Source organism: Nelumbo nucifera, chromosome 1, assembly GCF_055504915.1.
Source record: "Nelumbo nucifera cultivar China Antique chromosome 1, China Antique-T2T, whole genome shotgun sequence".
Classification (NCBI taxonomy): Eukaryota; Viridiplantae; Streptophyta; class Magnoliopsida; order Proteales; family Nelumbonaceae; genus Nelumbo; species Nelumbo nucifera.
In genome coordinates this window covers 90,388,070-90,407,184 of record NC_142649.1, presented here as the reverse complement: position 1 = coordinate 90,407,184, position 19,115 = coordinate 90,388,070, and the positions used below count along the sequence as shown (strand labels likewise).

The window sequence follows — 19,115 nt, the reverse complement described above, 5'->3', positions numbered from 1 at the left end:
AGCTGACACGTGGCTAACAAAAGGAGCGGATTCCCCTGAAAATTGTTAGCTAACACGTCACGTAACGTAAGCATCATTTGGCCACGTCGGATAACAGATTTGGCCACCCCAAAATGATGTATGTGACACGTGGCTAACAGAAGGAGAGAAGGAACGGTGTTTTGTGCGAGATGTCGATTGTGGATTTGTGTCGAGTGTCCACCACCGTCCACCGGACCACCGGCAAGCGGCAACGCAAAAAGAGAAGTTTTCAAATTCGAAATCAGTCCTTCTCAGAATTTTTATTAACTTAAAAAGGCCTTTTTCAGTTTTCAACTTTTCATCCAGTTCACAGCAGACTGTTGCCTTATCATGGCACCTGGCAGTAGCCCCAGTTTATCCAGAACTCTACGAACCCTATCCACTCCACATTTTGTAGTTTCACATTTTCACTTCGAAAAGCAGTTCAGACAAAACAAAAATACATAGAAAAATCGGAACTGTTTATGCTACTGTAGCTGCATTCGTTGGCTTGTCCGAGCCGCTCTCTCTAAACACCGACATTTTTAACGTTCTGTTTGAGCTTCTATGAGCTAGAGCGGTGAGGACGAAATTAGCCCTGTACCTTTGTGGAAATCTCTAGCCTTTCCTGTGTACAGATTCTCTCAACCGTCAAAGGTCCCTTGGTTGTGTCGCTGACCGACTTCTTCCGATCTTCATATCTCTGTTTCCACCTCTTGAGATCTTTTCTTTATATATCAATTAAATATTTGGAATCAGTTTCTTGGGTTTTTTTTTTTTCAGATTTTGCTTTCGGTGACGGGAGGATTGGTTTTAGTTTGATTTGAAGAGAGAGAGAGAGAGAGAGAGAAGGAGAAAGAGATAAGAGATATGGAGCTGCTTGAAGGAGTTGGAGAGAGCTCTTCTCCTCAGCGTAGCTTTGGGGGGTTTAGTGGGTATGATATAAGGACGGATGTGTTTAATCGGTTGATGGAGTGTGGGAATGAGGAAGCAACGTGTAATCCCGAGCTCCGCGAGCAGCTGGATGCTCATTTTAATCGCTTGCCTGCTAGGTATTGGCTGTTTGTCATATTTGAGTTTTAGATTGAATTATATTTGTCTTCTTTTACCATCTTGGCCATGGTTTGGCTTTAAATTTTGCAGCTTTGATTGGAATTTGGTGGAAACTTGATTTTGTTGCTTGTGTTGGAACTGTTTCTGGTGATGACATGGATAAGTTTTCATATGGAAAAGCTGGGCAATGTGTTGAGTGTTTATTGTATGGAGTGATATACTCATTTGGAAGGGAGAAGTGTGGAATTTTAGCTTCAGTGTGCTTTTCTTGATCTAAACTGGTTTTGGGTTGTTATTTGTTAGGCTCGTCAGTGGAATTTCTGTTTTTCTCATTGTATATTGATGTTCCTGTTGTATTTTTCATTTTTCTTCTTGCTGGTTCCATGGATTGTTGTTGGGTTGTACTCTTCGACCTTTGCTGCCAAAACTTATTGTGTTGCTTGTTCTGTGTTTTAGTTATGCGCTAGATGTTAATATGGATAGAGTGGAAGATGTCTTGATACATCAAAAGCTTCTAGCTCAGGCAAAGGACCCAGAAAGGCAACCTGTCTTCCATGTCCGTTTCTTGGAGGTACTGCTTCTCATTAGTTCAATTATCTGATAGCCAAAGATCTGCACCCAGTCTGAATTAAGCACGGGTGGTGGGTGGTTGGACTTACATGTTCTGGTTTGTTGAAAGTTGAAAGTTTAGTGCTTATCAATTAAAGCTGCATTTAGTTGTAGATTTCATTTCTTAAAGAATGTGACAAGACTGTTTTCCCACGTCCATTTGGTCCCTAGTTGTAGATTTTGTTAGATAATGGGAAATCCATAAGGACATTATCCAGGTTGAGCATCCAGATAAGTGTTTTTATGATATCTCTACACCATCATTTTGATTGTAGAGAAACGGGAATGCTCAAGAATGGCTAGGTTCTTCAGGATGGGTCTTTCCTGACCACATAGGATGACCTTATTTTAGAAATTCAACCTAAAAAGATCATCTCAAATTTAGGAACGTTGGAAATGGAAACAAAAGAATTTGATCAAATAGTTAAAGAGTTTACTGAGTAAAATTGATTATATTGCTATAATAATGCTAATTAAACATGAAGAATTTCTTTTCTCGTATGTCTAGCATTGCAGGTTGCATCATGCATGTTATGCATATCAGCCATTTCTTAGGACACGTTCAATTTTCATCTTCAAGTATCCTTGCAAAAGAAACCTTCAATATATTACAGTCTTGTATATACTTTTGTCATCTGGAATTTACGTAACAAATATATGCCTTTCTATGCTAACATCTAGTTAGCATTGTAACAAATATGTTGTTAGATTTATTTACTTGTTGACATGGTTGGGACAAGGCTTAGATGGTGATAATGATGATAATAATTTGATTGTTGACATGTTGCCTCCAACCTCACTAAGTTTGATGCTTGTATGGAACTCAAGGTCAGGCGGCTACATAGGCATGATTCTGAGACCATCTTGTTGTTTGAATTGCAATCCTTGCAGGAGCTTAAAATATGCTCTAATTGTGATTATTCCAAAAATAGAAGGAACAAATAGGGAAGAAAGAAGAAAGATGAAGGAATGGAAGGATAGGGGGCGGGGATCATCATTCTTAGCCTGGATAGGAAATTTCCAGGCTTGGGTCTAGTTTTTTTTTTTGTCCAGGTCCAGCTTGGGTTGCAATCTATATATATATAAAGATTAAGCAATGGGGATTCTATCTTTTGCTTGAACACATTGGTTTTATGGTGTTTAGGGCCCGAGAGCATCATTTAGGTTCTGTATGTATATTGGCTCTTGATTAATCGGTTTTAACTCACCTGACTGCATTTAAATTAAAGTTTGTAAAGATCCAAAAAATAACTATATTTTTTCACTGTCCTTTCAAGTACTTCACAAGACAAAATTCTAAAATAAATATGCAGTAAATGTCAGAAATAAATAATTCCACCAAAGAAAAGAAAAATAGTTTTATAAGTTAGAGAAAGAAAGGCACTGTTTACTATGAAAAAAGGCATAAGAATATTTATCAGCAAAAGAGAAGGAATGAAGGATAAGGAGCAACTTCATTATTAGGAAATGAACCAAATACGGAGGATGTTCTAGGGATCTCATTATTTTCAGACCATGAAAGAGAGTCTGTATTTCTGCTGTCTAGGAGTTTCGAATTCCATTTGGTCCTGTGGCTCATAAGAATGTTATGACTGTGATCTCTAACTGCACCCCCAATTCTTGAGCGTGCTGGGTTTCCAAGGCTGCACCCATCAAAGTTTAATTTGAGTCTGTCCATTTGTGGAGCTTGCCATAGTACTACAGTTTTGTCTATGGGCATAACTTGCCACTGAAGCCCATCTCCTTAGAATATGATCTATTAATAAGCCTTTGAAATCTTTTCTTGTCAACACCTGATGAGCTGTCTTTACCATACAATTCTCTATTATGGTTCCCATCCCCATGGTTTTTCTTGTTTTGTATGTGTATCTTCTGTCTCAGATGCTTGCACAATAATATTCTCTTTAGATGTTCATGACAGTAGTCAATTTACTGGATTTCTGCAAAGTCTCGTTATGAAAGACAAACCTTTTACAAAGTTTCATAAGTTTCATGGTTGGCCTTTAATGATTTCTTTGTTTGAGTTTTTTGTTTTTGCTTTTGCTTTTGTTTTTACTTCTATGCTTCATCTTGTCTGGTTTACAGTTTCAGTTGGTGTTCTTTTAGTTATATTATTGGCAGCTCTTTGTTTCTAACACTTTGTCTTTTCCGTATAATGCTGCCTATGATATGGTTTGCATATGTCAAATTTTTCATTTTTTAGTTGGTAACTGAAGAGTGAAGACTTTATTAAAATAACAAAATGAATGTTGTCTACAGCATGCCTTGCACCCCACAAAATAGGCTGGAACCTGACCTAACCCTTTTGCTGTATGTAAATTACAATGAAGCCCAGAAGAGTTCCTTACTAATTCAAATTTGTCATTTCATGTATCTGTGTTTGATAACTTGCTATTTTTTTTAGTATAGCTCTATTTATATGAAAACCACCTACCACCACCACCACTACCACAAACATCTCACTCCCTAGTTAGAATCTTCCTCCTATAGGAGTGCTTCCTTGGATCTTTTTTGTCTATCTTAAGTACATTTTTGAATTGTTTTGCTAGCCTTTGCTATATGATTTCTTATTGATGTTTTTCTTTTTAAATGCTTGGAAGAATCTAAGGACTAGAGGAGTTGAGATTGATGATCTAGAACCATCTCTAAGAGTTGATTCAAAGGCACCTTGTAATGCAAAACCTAAAGAAGATAAGCCATCACATGACAAGTATGTTACCTATGAAAAATCTTCATCTATTTAACTTATATTGTGGTCCTTTCTATGTCATATGCAGAAAACAGTTCACTGATAAAAAAGCAGGATAGAGTTTTTTAGGTCTTGCTGCATCTCTTAATAATGGAATTTCCAGAATGTATTTGATTTAAGTGTCCACTTATTAATCTCTTCTCTTTTTCTTTTTATCTTTATTTTTGTTAGTGGCACTTCTATAAGCAGGAATAAGAATTGTCAGGTTGAATTTGAACCTTGGTCAAAGCTTGAGGACTTAAATTTGGATGTTAAAAACCATGTCGGGAACACGGAAAACTTTTCTGGAAGGTATTCCTTTTAGTGGTTGTTGTGAACTGTTGATTCTAATTGATAGCAGTTTCTTTCTTTTCTTTTCGTTTCTTTTTTTTTTTTTTTTTTGGTGGGGGGAGGGGGAGTAGGGATGAACAGAAAAAAAGTCCATCTAATTGAGCTGATTATTTGAGTTCATTTTGAACAGGATTCTTCTAAGACTTGAGTGGGTGAGGATTTGTAGGGATACTTTTTCAGTAACATCATATGAGTGCCCTGGTGTTCCTTCTTGCTTGGTCTTTGGTGTGTGTGTGTGTGTTTTGTGGGCATTGGGGGGAGTAGGGATAAACAGGAAAAAAGTCCATCTCATTGAGCTGATTATTTGAGTTCATTTTGAACAGAATTCTTCTAAGACTTGTGTGGGTGAGAATTTGTAGGGATGCTCTTGCAGTAAGATCATATGAGTGTCCTGGTGTTCCTTCTTGCTTGGTTTTTGTTGTGGGGTTATTTATGTTCTTCCATGCTTCTGGGATGAGGTTCCAAGTTTTTGGCTACTGCAATAGGCCTAGAAGGGAATGGTTATAATTGTTTGGTTTTGACATTTAAATCTACATAAATTATGATTCTGCTGAAATGATCAGAACATTATGCAGAACTGAAGTTCTATATTAATAATAAAGATGCTTTTTACATAATACAGTTTTTTAACATGAAGCATATAAGTTCTAGTTTCAAAATATTATGGTGCAGGCCAGAATTTACACATGTTCCAATACATGAAGTTATATTCTCAACTGTTGACAAGCCGAAGCTTCTTAGCCAGGTATTTTGTAGAACATATATGACACCTATTCTTTGTTGTTTTGTGAAGAAAACTAATTCAATGTAAATATATTTAATTACTTCATTTTCATATGTTTTGAGATATTTATTTGGTTGCCGTCATTTTCTTGAAAGAATACAACCTCTTACCAACAAAATAGAATTGTTTTAGTTGTATGTCAAGGAAAGCTCTGGAGGAACATTCTTCCTATTCTGTTGACTATTCTGGTCTCATACTTTCTAAAACTTCTTGAAAGAATACAACCTCTTACCAACAAAATAGAATTGTTTTAGTTGTATGTCAAGGAAAGCTCTGGAGGAACATTCTTCCTATTCTGTTGACTATTCTGGTCTCATACTTTCTAAAACTTCTTTTTGCAATTCAATGTAAATTATTCCCTTCGATAAAGTGTTGTGTTGAGTTATTGGGCCGACTTTATTTATTTTTATTTACATAACTTAGGAAGTTATTGGGCCGACTTTATTTATTTTTATTTACATAACTTAGGAAGTTATTGGGCCTTAGGCCCATTGGTTTATGTTAAGTGTGTTTTCTAGCTTCTTACAAGTAGCCGACTTACTAAGGGCATACTTGTACTTGTACACTCTTTTTATGAGTATATAAATTAAAAGGAAAGGGGCGGTCAGATCTGATTTTTTGGCTTCCTCTCATTCTCTTCTATTTCTCCTTTTTTTTTTTCTTTTCTAGCAGAAACTTTTCCCTTCTTTTTTCTTTTTCACAAAGTTTATATCGAAACAGCTATCAAAACTTTTCTACTTGGTATTAGAGCAAGTTTAAAGACTTCTTGATCTGCTCCATCATGCAACCCTAGATCGGTCGATTGCATGATGAGGTGAAGGGATGATTGAAGACCTCAGGTAAGTCTAATTTTTGGATTTTTTGGTGGAATTACAATCCCTTGTAGCTGGTCTAAGGTTTTACACCAAAATCAGGAAGAACTAGAGAAAGGGGATAGTCATGTTTTAGTAGGGCTCTTCAATTTTGATGTAGGAAGTGGCACCCTAGTTTTCTAGGGTTCCTTTAAGATTTTTGTAGGGGGCGGTTCAAGTCCCACCTTTTTTGTAGGCCTCTGGAGGGAGCGGTAGCCTCTTTTCCTGCTCCTATGGAAAAAAGGAATCTTCGAAGGGAGGAGCTTCTAGGGTACTAGAAGGGTGTTTGAGGTGTCTGAAGGAAGTAAATACCTCTTTTTTCATCTCAAGTTGATTTCCCGACCCTTTTTGGGAGTTATGGAGGGCTGTGGAGTTGAAAACAAACTGGGAAGTGAGATGGGACAAGGGAGAGGAGGTGCTGGAGACCTCTTTGGGGCTGGAACCATCACTCTAAGTTAGATGGTACAAACTACTTAGAGTGGTCACAATCCACAAAGATGGCCATTGGTGCTTGTGGGAAATTGGGGTATGTCACCGGTGAGGAAAACAAACCCGAAACTAACTACTCCCGATGGGTATAGAACTATATGATAATGACTTGGCTGTTTAATTCCATGTTGCCCCATATAAGTAAAAATTTTCTATGGGCTAACACAACTAAGGAGATTTGGGATGGAGTTGCAGAAACCTATTCACGGAATGAGAATGTTGCTAGAGCCTATTGGTTGAGAAACCGGGTAATTGCTACCAAATAGGGAGATAAATCTGTTGCTATTTATTGCTATGGCAAGAGATAGATTATTTGGAGACTGTGGTTTGGGAAATAGCAAGGATGCAACAACTTATTAGAAATTGGTAGAGAAGAATATGGTTTTTGAGTTTCTAGCTGGTCTTAACCCCGAGTATGACATTGCACGACAACATATTCTTTCCAGCGATAATGTAACTCAGGCATATGCCTTTGTGTTAGGAGAGGAGAATAGGAGGAATGTGATGATAAAGAACCTGGGTCTCGAGCAGTTAGCTATGGTTAGCACAGTGATACCTAAGCAGAGTGGAGACAAGGGTGGAAATGAACTTAGGAAGGGAGATAAGAAGGATTTGAACCGTGACTACTGTAAGAAGCCGAAACATACCAGAGATACTTGCTGGAAGCTTTACCCTCACCTTGTGCCGAGTCGACTCAGAAACAAGAGGGGAAATGTGAATATGGCAGTGACTGGTGGCTTATCAGGACCATCCACTACAACTTTCCTAGAGTTTGTTGCAACAACTGCAGTAAGGGCCGAATTGGAGAGATATGGGCAGTTACTAAATCAGAGAGATACAGTCAGTCCTAACACATTATCAAGTGGATAGCAAGGTACAGGTGGATCAGGAGGTATCCATTCTACTTCTTTTGCACATACAGGTAGTTCACATGCCATTGCAAACTATGTTTCCATTACATGTAAGGAGGGACCCCCTTGGGTTATAGATTCTGGAGCCTCAGAGCATATGACCAACATTTTCACCATTTTCTCCTCATACCACCTCAGCTTTGGCAAAGATAGAGTTTCCACAGCTGATGGATCACATGTTCCCATTGCCAAGAAAGGGTCTGTCAAGATAACCAATACCATTTCCCTACCCTCTGTCCTCCATGCTCCTAGACTGAGTACCAAGGTTTAGAATGTCGATGTTGGTGGAAATGTCGGTTATCCTAATATAAGAAACATGTTGGAAATGTCAGAAATATCGTATGGAAATATTGTAAAAATTATAGACATGGTGGAAACATTTTAAAATACGCAAAATATAGAAAGATATTTTATGAAATAAAAAAAGAAGCATAGGCACACATTTTTAAATTATTATCTTGTTGCAAATCATTAAACAAAGCTAAGAAACTAATGTTATAGACAAAATAATACGTTTTGAAGTTGCCCTGTAAACTTTAAGATTCAGAGCTTCATGGTTGTAAAGAGACTGAGCCGAATGGGCCCTAACAACCTTTCGTGTGATATCTTTTATTTTATGTTGATGGGCCTCACTTAATGGGCCTGTTATTTGTTCTTATTTTATTTTCTTTATGTAACTGCCAAGCTGGCCGCCCACTTAAGGGTATACTTGTCATCATCAATTTTTTAGAGATTAATAAAATAGGGTTAGAGAAGGGTGATTAATTCGACTTCTTCTCTTACCTCTTCTCTTCGCCATCTTCCTCTCTTATACAGTTATTCAGATCTGTTCTATTCTGCTAATCACTAAGTTTAATCTTGATATTAGAGGACTGATTTACATCTTGGTATCAAAGCAGGTTCAGTTCCTCTTCCTTCTTTTTCTTTGTTCCTGTACACTCTAGAATCAAGAGAGTGTATGGAGAGATAGGTTCTCTATAGTATAGAGAATCACTTGCCTAGTTGGTAGAAGGGTTTGGAGAGTTTAGTTCTGGCCAGATTTTGCCAAGAAGTGATGTTGTTTTGCTGCTGCCCAAAACCCTAGCCGACTAGAGATTTTCGAGGTTACTAGGAAAGGTGAAGCTTGGGTGTGGCGCTTTGTGCTTGGAAGGTGTCTCGTGACTGCTAAAGGAGGGCGATTCAGGTTTGGAAGAGTTTGGGTTAGTCTGGTAGGTGCGGCAATGTCTTCTCTCTTCCTCCCATCTGCTGGACGGAGCAAAACCCTAGTTTTTCAAGCACCCAAGTTCTGGTTTGACTTCAAGTAAGTTTATATAGTCAAAATTTTCTGTTCTTTGATTTCCGTTTGATTAATGGAGGTATACGGAAGTGAGTTTAAGCAGGTGCCAGTTTCTGGACCTGCTTCAGTAGATTCCGTTTTGACTGGTGTTACCACAATTAAGCTAGATGGGACGAACTATCTTGCTTGGGCACAATCTATAAAAATCTATGTTTGTAGTAGAGGAAAACTCGGGTATCTCATAGACAGCAAGGTGAAACCCGAAGAGACAGACCCTGAATTTGAAAGATGGGTGCAAGAGAACTATACTGTTATAGGATGGTTAGTCAATTCTATGCAACCCCATATAAGCTAGCAGTATCTCTGGATGTCTTTGGCTAAAGAGATATGGGACAATGTAACTGAGACCTATTCACAGAAACTGAATGTAGCCAGAGCATACAAATTGAAAAGTGATGTAAAGAACCTGAGACAGGGGGAGAAGAGTGTGGCAATCTACTACTCTATACTAAAATCCCTATGGCAAGAAATTGATGTTATGGAGACAGTGGTATGGGAGAGTAAAAAGGATGCTGAAATGTATAGAAAGCTAGTGGAGAGAAATAGGGTGTTTGAGTTTCTCATTGGACTCAACCCTGAGTTTGATATTATCAGACAGAACATTTTGGCCAAGGATGGGGTTACTCTTTCACAGGCATATGCTATGATAAGTAGTGAGGAGAGTAGGCGGCAGGTGCAGTTGTAGAGTCCATCTACAGAACATTTTGCACATGTGGGAATGAAACCGAAGGGCCCTACTGAGAAAAGAGAGCAGATGTGTGAATATTGCAAGAAACCATGGCATACAAAGGACACCTGTTGGAAGCTTCATCCTGAACTTCTTCCTGATAGGTTTAAGAACAATAATAACCCTAAGAAGGGCAGTCAGGTGGGAAAATCCAAGACTGCTAATGCTGCTACAATGTCTGAAGGGGGAAGTAAGGAAAGCGAAGAAAAATCAACTATTGAGTAGTTGGCTGCAATGAAGCTGGATTTTGAGAAGTATGGAAGGCTCCTAAATCACCTGGAAGCTGCGGTTTCAACTCACTCTTCCAACAGTACATCATCTTCATCGGCTTTTGCTCACTCGGGTACTCGTGCTTCTGCGAATCATGCTTTAGCTTCAGGTAATCATAAAATCCCTTGGATTATTGATTCTGGTGCATCAGACCATATGACCAACCTATCTAACCTGTTTCGCTCATATCACCTCCTCTCTGGGAAAGAGAAAATATCCCTTGTCGATGGGTCCCTTGCCCCCATCTCTGGTAAAGGTGATATAAAGACCTCTGACACCCTGTTCTTATCTTCTGTTCTTCATGTCCCTAAGCTTAACACAAACCTCTTATCTGTTAGTAGTTTAACAAAGTCAATGAATTGCAGCATAACTTTTTTTCCCATTCATTGTGTTTTTCAGGACCTGCAGTCTCGGAGGATGATTGGGAGTGGCCATGAGGCGAACGGAATATACTTGCTGGACACATCAGATCAAGCTTTGGGACCACCTCATGAAGTTGCCTTAGAGTTAGTCGTGTTAGAGTTTGCTAACAAAATTTTATTATGTCATTTTTGGTTTGGCCACTTGTCATTTTCTACTTTGAGTCATCTGTTCCCAGATATGTTTAAAGGAGTGTCTTTATCGAGTCTTCATTGTGAATCATGTGAGCTGGCAAAGCATTGTAGACATTCCTATTCAATTAGCAATAAAAGATTATTTTCTCCTTTCCATATTGTTCACTCTAATGTGTGGGGGCCATATCACATGCCAACCATGGGGGGTTACAGGTACTTTATCATTTTTATTGATGATTATTCACGTTACATTTGGATTTATCTCATGAAATTCAGGGATGAAGTACTAGCTATTGTGAAAAATTTTCATGAACTCATCGTCACCCAGTTTAATACCCGTATCAAAATATTCCGCTCTGACAATGCTAAGGAGTATTTTGAGAGAACCCTCTCCACCTATCTTGAAACTTTTGGGGTTATTCATCAAAGTTCTTGTTCCTACACTACACAACAAAACGGGGTGGCGGAAAGAAAGAACAGGCATGTGGTTGAGGTTGCCAGATCCCTCTTATTTGCATCCCATGTTCCTATAAAGTTTTGGGGAGATGTTGTTCTTACTGCTACCTTTCTGATCAACCGTATGCCCCTCCCGGGTCCTTGGCTTTAAAACCCCTTTTAGTCTTCTCTTCCCGGATGAGGATCTCTTCTCTTCCTCTTCGTGTGTTTGGGTGTACTTGCTATGTGCATATTCATAGTCACCAAAGGCACAAGTTTGAACCTAAGGCTCATAAGTGCGTGTTTCTGGGATATGCTTCCACATAGAAGGGTTATTGCTGTTTTGATCCAGTTCGTGGCACCCGCTTTGTATCTCGGGATGTCACCTTTGCAGAGTTGACTCCCTTTAGTATTCCTCCTGAGGGGGAGAAATCTGATGAGTACTTTGCTGTCTCCAGCTGTTCCTCTTCCCATCCCTTGTGAGTCCGATCATGGGGTGTCCACCTCTTCCACTGGACCTACCCCTGATGTCCCTGCTCCCCCTCCTGCTTCTGCTCCTGCTCTCCAAAGGTGGTACCAAAGGCAGAGATTCAGACATATGCAGGTTGTTTCCACTCCTTCAGAAGAGCATCTTGCCACTCCCATCATTTCTGAGGAAATAGGTCAGCCCTCTATTGACCCATCTCAGACTGTTCTAGACCTTGACCTTCCTATTGCTCTTCGCAAGGGCAAGCGGAAGTGTACAGCCCATTGTATCTCCGAACACTTATCTTACAACCTTCTCTCTTCCTACTACTCTTTTCTTGCCTTTGTTTCTTCCCATGTGATACCCAGGTCTGTACCAGAAGCTTTATCTCAAGCTGAATGGAGGGAAACTATGATGGCATTGACTATCTTGAGACATTTGCTCTTGTAGCTAAGATGACTTCAGTTAGGGTTTTACTTTTTCTAGAAACTACTTTTGACTGGCCCCTACACCTGTTCGATGTTAAAAATGCCTTCTTGAATGGTGAACTGCATGAAGAGGTCTATATGTCTTTACCTCCAGGAGTGTATGGGAAAGAAATGAAAGGCAAGGTATGTAAACTACACAAATCTATTTATGGTCTCAAACAATCTCCTCGGGCTTGGTTTGAGAGATTTTGGGCTGTTCTTGTCTCTTTTGGCTACATTCAAACACAATTGAAGAGAAATGACTCTGGTGACCTTCTTGATTGTTTATGTTGATGATATTGTGGTCACGGGTAATGACATTGAAGAGGCCAGTAAACTAAAAGCATTTATCAACTCTGAATTTGAAATCAAAGATTTGGGAGATCTTCGGTATTTCTTAGGCATTGAAATTGCTGCTCGATCTAAGGATGGTATATTCATATCTCAGCGCAAATATGCCCTTGATCTTCTTGCTGAAACTGGTAAACTTGGAGCTAAACCCATCTCCACTACCATTGAACCTAATCATAAGCTTTTTGCCACAAATGGTGAACTTTTGTTTGATAAGGGAGTGTTTCAGAGACTACTTAGGAAACTGTTATACCTTTGCATGACTCGGCCAGATATTTCTTATGCAGTTAGTGTTATCAGTCAGTTTATGCATTCTCCTAGAGATACTCATCTAGTTGCTGCAGAAAGGGTTCTGTGCTACTTGAAAGGTACTCCAGGGAAAGGTATTCTATTTGCTAAGCATGGTCACATGAAGCTGGAAGCCTTTACTGATGCAGATTGGGCAGGATGTATTGATGACATAAGGTCCACCTCTGGTTATTGTGCTCTGGTTGCTAGGAATATTGTGTCTTGGAGGAGTAAGAAACAATCAGTAGTTGCTAGATCCTCAGTTGAAGTAGAATACAAGGCAATGGCTCATGGTGTGTCAGAATTACTATGGCTACGATCCCTTCTAGAGGAATTGGGGGTGGACTACGAAAAACCAATGATGCTCTATTGTGACAACCAAACTGCTATCAACATTGCACATAATCCTATTCAACATGATAGAACTAAGCACATTGAGGTTGATAGGCATTTCATAAGGGAAAGAGTCTCTTCAGGAGAAGTTTGTTTACCATTTATCACATCAGAAGAGCAACTGGCTAATATCTTGACCATGGGAGTTCCCATGGGTAAATTGACACACTATATAAGCAAGTTGGGCATGATTGACATCTATGCTCAGCTTGAGGGGGAGTGTGAAGAGACTGGGCCGAATGGGCCCTAACAGCCTTTCGTGTGATATCCTTTATTTTATGTTGATGGGCCTCACTTAATGGGCCTGTTATTTGTTCTTATTTTATTTTCTTTATGTAACTGCCAAGCTGGCCACCCACTTAAGGGTATACTTGTCATCATCAATTTTTTAGAGATTAATAAAATAGGGTTAGAGGAGAAGGGTGATTAATTCGACTTCTTCTCTTACCTCTTCTCTTCGCCATCTTCCTCTCTTAAATCACGAAGTTAAATCTTGATATTAAAGGACTGATTTACATCTATGGTAAAATGAGTTAAAGCAAAATTAACTCATAGAAAATGTAAATGATTGTAATAGATCAACCAAATAATCTATTGCACAAACAAAAAACTAATATTTAACTTCATATTTGAAATGAATATTGAGCTAGCTCAAAGTGGTAATCATGTCAGTTAGGCGGACAGTAAAATTGTTACTTAACATATTTACAATATTATACCAACTTATGTATAATGCTATCCCTTGGACTCCACATAATATTGATAGTGTTCATTGGGAAATATGTTGATTCCAATAAAATTTCATGTTGCTACCCATGGAAGTGGAAATGGAAATATGTTGTGGAAATTATTTGTTGCACTCCACATAGTGTTGGTAGTGTTCATTGGGGAAATGTTGATTCTGGTAAAATTTCGTGTCGCTACCCATGGAAATGGAAATATGTCGTGGAAATATTAAGGAAATTATGGACATTTTAAACCATGCTGAGTACTAACCTTTTATTTGTGAGCAGTTTGACAAAGAATTTGAATTGTTCAGTGATTTTCTCTCCTAGTCATTGTGTTTAGCAGGATCTGGAATCAAAGAGGACACTTGGGAGTGGTCGTGAGGTGAATGGAATCTACCTTCTTGATGCATTTCCTAATCATCAGAGTCATCATGTTAGTAGGGGTATTGAGTCAGAGTTAGTGGGTCAGATTATGCTTTGGCATAATCGGTTAGCGTATTTGTCTTTTGCTTCTTTGCATTTCTTGTTTTCAAAGTTGTTTGAGTCTGTTAGTTTATCCAGTTTAGAGTGTGAAGGTTGTCAATTTGGAAAACATTGTAGACACTCATTTAAAGCTAGTAATAAAAGATGTTCTATTTTGATATTGTTCATACTGATGTGTGGGGGCCATATCACATTCCCTTTATAGGTGGTTATCGGTATTTCCTTCTGTTGGTGGATGATTATTCTTAATATTCTTGGCTATATTTGATGAGATCCCGTGATGAGGTGCTATCTTTGGTTCGACAATTTCATCAGGTGGTGCTAATGCAGTTTGGGGTACGAGTGTAAGTTTTTAGATCAGATAATGCTAAGGAATATTTTGAAAGAAACCTAGCATCATACCTATCAGAGCATGGAGTAATCCATCAAAACAGTTGTTCATACATTCCATAGTAGAATGGTGTAGTAGAAAGGAAGAACAAACACATTGTGGAAGTTGCAAGAAGCATGATGATGACCTCTATTGTTCCAGTTTGTTTTTGGGATGATGCAGTTCTTACAACGGTTTTCTTGATTAATTGGGTGCCTTCTTGTGTTCTTGGATATAGCACCTCGTTCAACCTTCTTTTTTCTTGAGGGGGAGATGTTCCATATTCCTCTAAGGGTGTTTGGTTGTGTATGCTTTGTCCATGTTTTTGGTCCTCACCACTCAAAATTAGACCTTAAGGCAAAGAAGTGTGTCTTCCTTGGGTATGCAGGAAACCAGAAGGGGTATTGTTGCTATGACCTAGTCTTTGGGAGTCGGTATATTACTATGGATGTCACCTTTTTGAGTCTACACCTTTCTTCCTGGGGGGTTCTTCTCAAGGGGAGTGTTTTGGGTAGACCTGTTCATGGGCCGGGTAGCCCGACGGCCCGGCCCGCACCCCGGCCGGGCTTGGTCATATAATTAGGCCCGCGGGCCTGACCTCGGGCTTAACACAGTAAGCCCGACTGTGTTTCGGGCCGGGCTTGGGATTTGTCAAAAAAGCCTGGCCCGAGCCCGGCCCGGCCCAACTCAGTATTATATATTTTATAAAATATATAATATGTATTTTATATATTATATAAAATATATAAATAATATAATATTTATTAAAATATATATTTATAATTTAATATATATATATATATTTTATTCTTTTCTTTATAATTTCAATCTATCTCTCTCTTTATTCAGCTGCTTCAACATTAATAATAATAATAATATAGGCTAAATTTCGGGCCCAGGCCTAGGCTCGAGCTTCGGGCTTTTTATGAGGTCCGGGCTCGGGCCCAAATTGTAGGCCCGATGGTCGGGCCGGGCTCGGGCTCGGGCCTTAAAAAAAATTGTTAATACAGAGTAAAAGCCCGGCCCGGCCCGACCCATGAACAGGTCTAGTTTTGGGGAAGGAAGTGAGCAATCTATATCACTTCCGGTTCCAACCCCTTTATCAACTCCAGTGTCCAACCCTCCTATTTCACCCATTTTACCACCTCCCTTGCGTCCTGTTTCTCAGTGTTTTACACGACAGCGTCTATGACTACACAGGGAAGTTGATTCCATAAAAGAACCCACATCACTTCTTATCGACTCCTCAGAGACTCCAGGTTCGACTGACATTGATCCAGGTATGCCACTTGCTTCCTTTGATGGTTTAGTTCCTATTGATACTACTAACCCCATTGCAAATGACCTTGACCTTCCTATTGCACTCTAGAAAAGGGAAGAGAAAGTGTACTGCTCATTGCATCTTACACTATCTCTCCTATAGTGGACTATCTCCTTTCTATCGGGCCTTCCTTTCCTCCCTCGACTCCGTGTCCATATCCAAGGGTGTTAGTGAGGCTATCTCCAAACCTGAGTGGAAGACAACTATGCAGGAGGAAATGAAAGCTTTGATTAAGAATCAGACGTGGGAGATTGTGGATCTACTAGAATGCAAGGAGACAGTTGGATGCAGATGGGTTTATATAGTGAAATATAAGGCAGATGGAAGTATAGAAAGGTACAAGGCAAGGCTAGTTGCAAAAGGGTATACTCAGACTTATGACATAGATTACTTAGAAACCTTTTGCACCAGTGGAAAAGATGAGCTCAGTCCAGATTCGTCTATCACTAGCAATTACATACTCTTGGCCACTCTTCCAACTTGATGTGAAGAATGTTTTTCTCAATGGGAACTTGCAAGAAGAAGTGTATAAGGATCTTCCAGCTGGTTTCTACAATGATGTGGAAAAGGGAAAGGTATGTAGGTTAAAGAAGTCTCTATATGATTTGAAACAATCACCAAGAGCTTTGTTTGATAGGTCTAGAAGAGCATTGATTGGTTTTGGCTATACTCAAACCCAATCAGATCATACTCTGTTTGTGAAGAGGAGGGGGTCTCTGGTGTCAATTTTGATAGTGTATGTGGATGACATTGTAGTTATAGGAAATGACCTGAATGTGATTGATACATTGAAGAAGAATCTACACATGAAATTAAGGATCTTGGGGAGCTGAGGTACTTTTTGGGCATTGAAGTGGCAAGATCAAAGCATGGAATCTTCATCTCACAGAGGAAGTATGTTCTAGATCTACTACAGGAGACATGGAAACTTGGGGCAAGGGTGGCTAATACACCTATTGATCAGAACCACAGGATAAATGCTTTGGAAGGTGAACTAGTGAAGGATGTTAGGAGGTATTAGAGATTAGTGGGGCGGTTGCTATACTTATGTATGACACGACCAAGCATCTCTTATGCAGTGAGTGTGGTGAGTTAATACATGCATGCCCCACGAGTTCAACATTAGGAGGCTATTGACAAGATACTTTATTATTTGAAGGGACACCCAGGTAGAGGCATATTGTTTGCTGACCATGGACAGTTGAAGCTAGAGGTTTACATAGATGCTGATTGGGCAGGATGTTTCGATGATAGGAGATCTACATCAGGAGTTTGCACTCTTTTTGGAGGTAATCTAGTTTCATGGAAGAGTAAAAAATAGACAGTTGTGGCAAGGTCAAGTGTAGGAGCTGAATACAAAGCCATGACACATGGTGTTTCAAAGCTCCTTTGGATCCATTCCTTGTTAGGGGAGATTAGAATTGAGGCAGAAGAACCTATGATGCTATACTGTGACAATCAAGCAGCAATTAACATCACCCACAACCCAATTCAGCATGATAGGATGAAACACATTGAAGTTGACAGACATATTATAAGAGAAAGGGTGACTTCAGGGGAAGTTTGATTGCCATATGTTGCATCTGATGTGCAACTTGCTAATGTTCTTACAGAAGGTGTTGCAAGAAACAAGCTGGAGCATGATCTACGCAAGTTGAGAATGTGTGACATTTATTCCCAACTTGAGGGAGTGTTGAGTTATTGGGCTGACTTTATTTATTTTTATTTATATAACTTAGTTAAGAAGTTATTGGGCCTTAGGCCCATTAGTTTATGTTAAGTGTGTTTTCTAGCTTCCTACAAGTAGCCGACTTACCAAGGGCATACTTGTGCTTGTACACTTTTTTATGAGTCTATAAATTAAAAGGAAAGGGGCGGCCAGATCTGATTTTTTGGCTTCCTCTCATTCTCTTCTATTTCTCATTTTTTTTCTTTTCTTGCAGAAACTTTTCCCTTCTTCTTTCTTCTTTTTCACAAAGTTTATATCGAAACAGCTATCAAAACTTTTCTACTTGTTGCAAACCATTTATGATATTAGTTATCATTATTTTAATAAAAAAGTTGAAGCGATTTTCTCTGGAGGGTATGGAGTATAAATGGGATAACCTCTTTCCCTTTTGGTTCTTTGTTTTATTTTTAGCTGTTGGGTGTCACAATGTATAAGCCCTCACCGTACTTGGATGGGTATGCCTGTGATAGTCTTTAAGTATAATTTGCTTTCTTAAAAATGGATGAAGAGACTTGAATCTGTTACCTTGACTAAAAAAATGATCTTCATTACAAGATGAATGCTGGTGAGTTTTTGTTACCAGCAACAGCAATTTAAAATTTTATTGAAATAATAGGAACTCTCTTTCCAGAAGATTGAAATAAGGGAATTGATAAAACATCTGAAGGTTGACAACATACATGAAAACAGAATGAAACACCTTATTACAAGTTCACTGATGGGCCTGGTTCTCCCAATATCATTGTCCCTGGTTACCCCTTTCCTTACATGATCATTTGCAATATTATTTCCTAACCTTGATATTCACTTGAACAGGAACTTTTTTTTTTAATTTATTATTTTTTATATGTTTATGTGATCCCACTTTTGGTGTTTGAATTTCTGAAAACAGTATCATCTAAATGCCAAAACATACTTCATATCTATTTTTTCTTCCAAAATCACAAAAGTACTTTACAAAAGTCTATCCTAACTGCATTATGGGGTTTAAATCTGAAAAACAAGTACATTCTACTAGATCTCCCCCAAATCTTGACTGCTACTCTGTTCAATCACTGGGGTCACCAGACCCAATCTGAGACGAGATGCCCAACTAAAGCCACCGACACCTTAATAGATTTTAATACACCCCAGCCAGATCTATAACCGAGTTGTAGTCCTTGAAGGGCTTCCTACACCTTATATTTTGACTTTCATGTTACTTTTGGTCATAACTAACATCCTGGATAAGTTATGTTCTTACAATTTTAGTTGTAGTCTCCCATTGTACTTATCCATAGATGTACATGTCATAATCTTCTTTTATAGCAATATAAATTATACTTTGTAAAACAAAAAGTCTAAGCAAATTTTATTCCTCGAAGGACTGAATATTGTTATTTCTGTTTTTTTTTTCTTTAAAAATGGTATTTTTTGTGTTT

At 38.8% G+C, this 19,115-nt stretch overlaps 1 protein-coding gene across 10 annotated transcripts in view; it reads left to right on the top strand.

The window, feature by feature from the left end:
- The first annotated feature begins 393 nt into the window (after window positions 1–393).
- The window catches only part of LOC104586271 (serine/threonine-protein kinase STY46-like), a 50,939-nt gene continuing 32,217 nt past the window's right edge, over window positions 394–19,115 (top strand). For 3 of the 10 annotated variants that reach the window (XR_016076465.1, XM_088888415.1, XM_088888431.1), the window contains exons 1-5: window positions 427–1,052; window positions 1,510–1,624; window positions 4,263–4,372; window positions 4,583–4,702; window positions 5,414–5,486. Coding sequence is in view for 9 of the 10 variants with exons in the window: in XM_088888415.1 (XP_088744541.1) it covers window positions 871–1,052; window positions 1,510–1,624; window positions 4,263–4,372; window positions 4,583–4,702; window positions 5,414–5,486 (600 nt within the window). In the remaining variant the exon portion in view is untranslated. Of the gene's footprint in view, window positions 1,053–1,509; window positions 1,625–4,262; window positions 4,373–4,582; window positions 4,703–5,413; window positions 5,487–10,508; window positions 11,338–19,115 lie in introns of those variants that run through there. The other 7 variants (XM_088888434.1, XM_088888417.1, XM_088888422.1 and 4 more) reach the window with 7 other exon arrangements.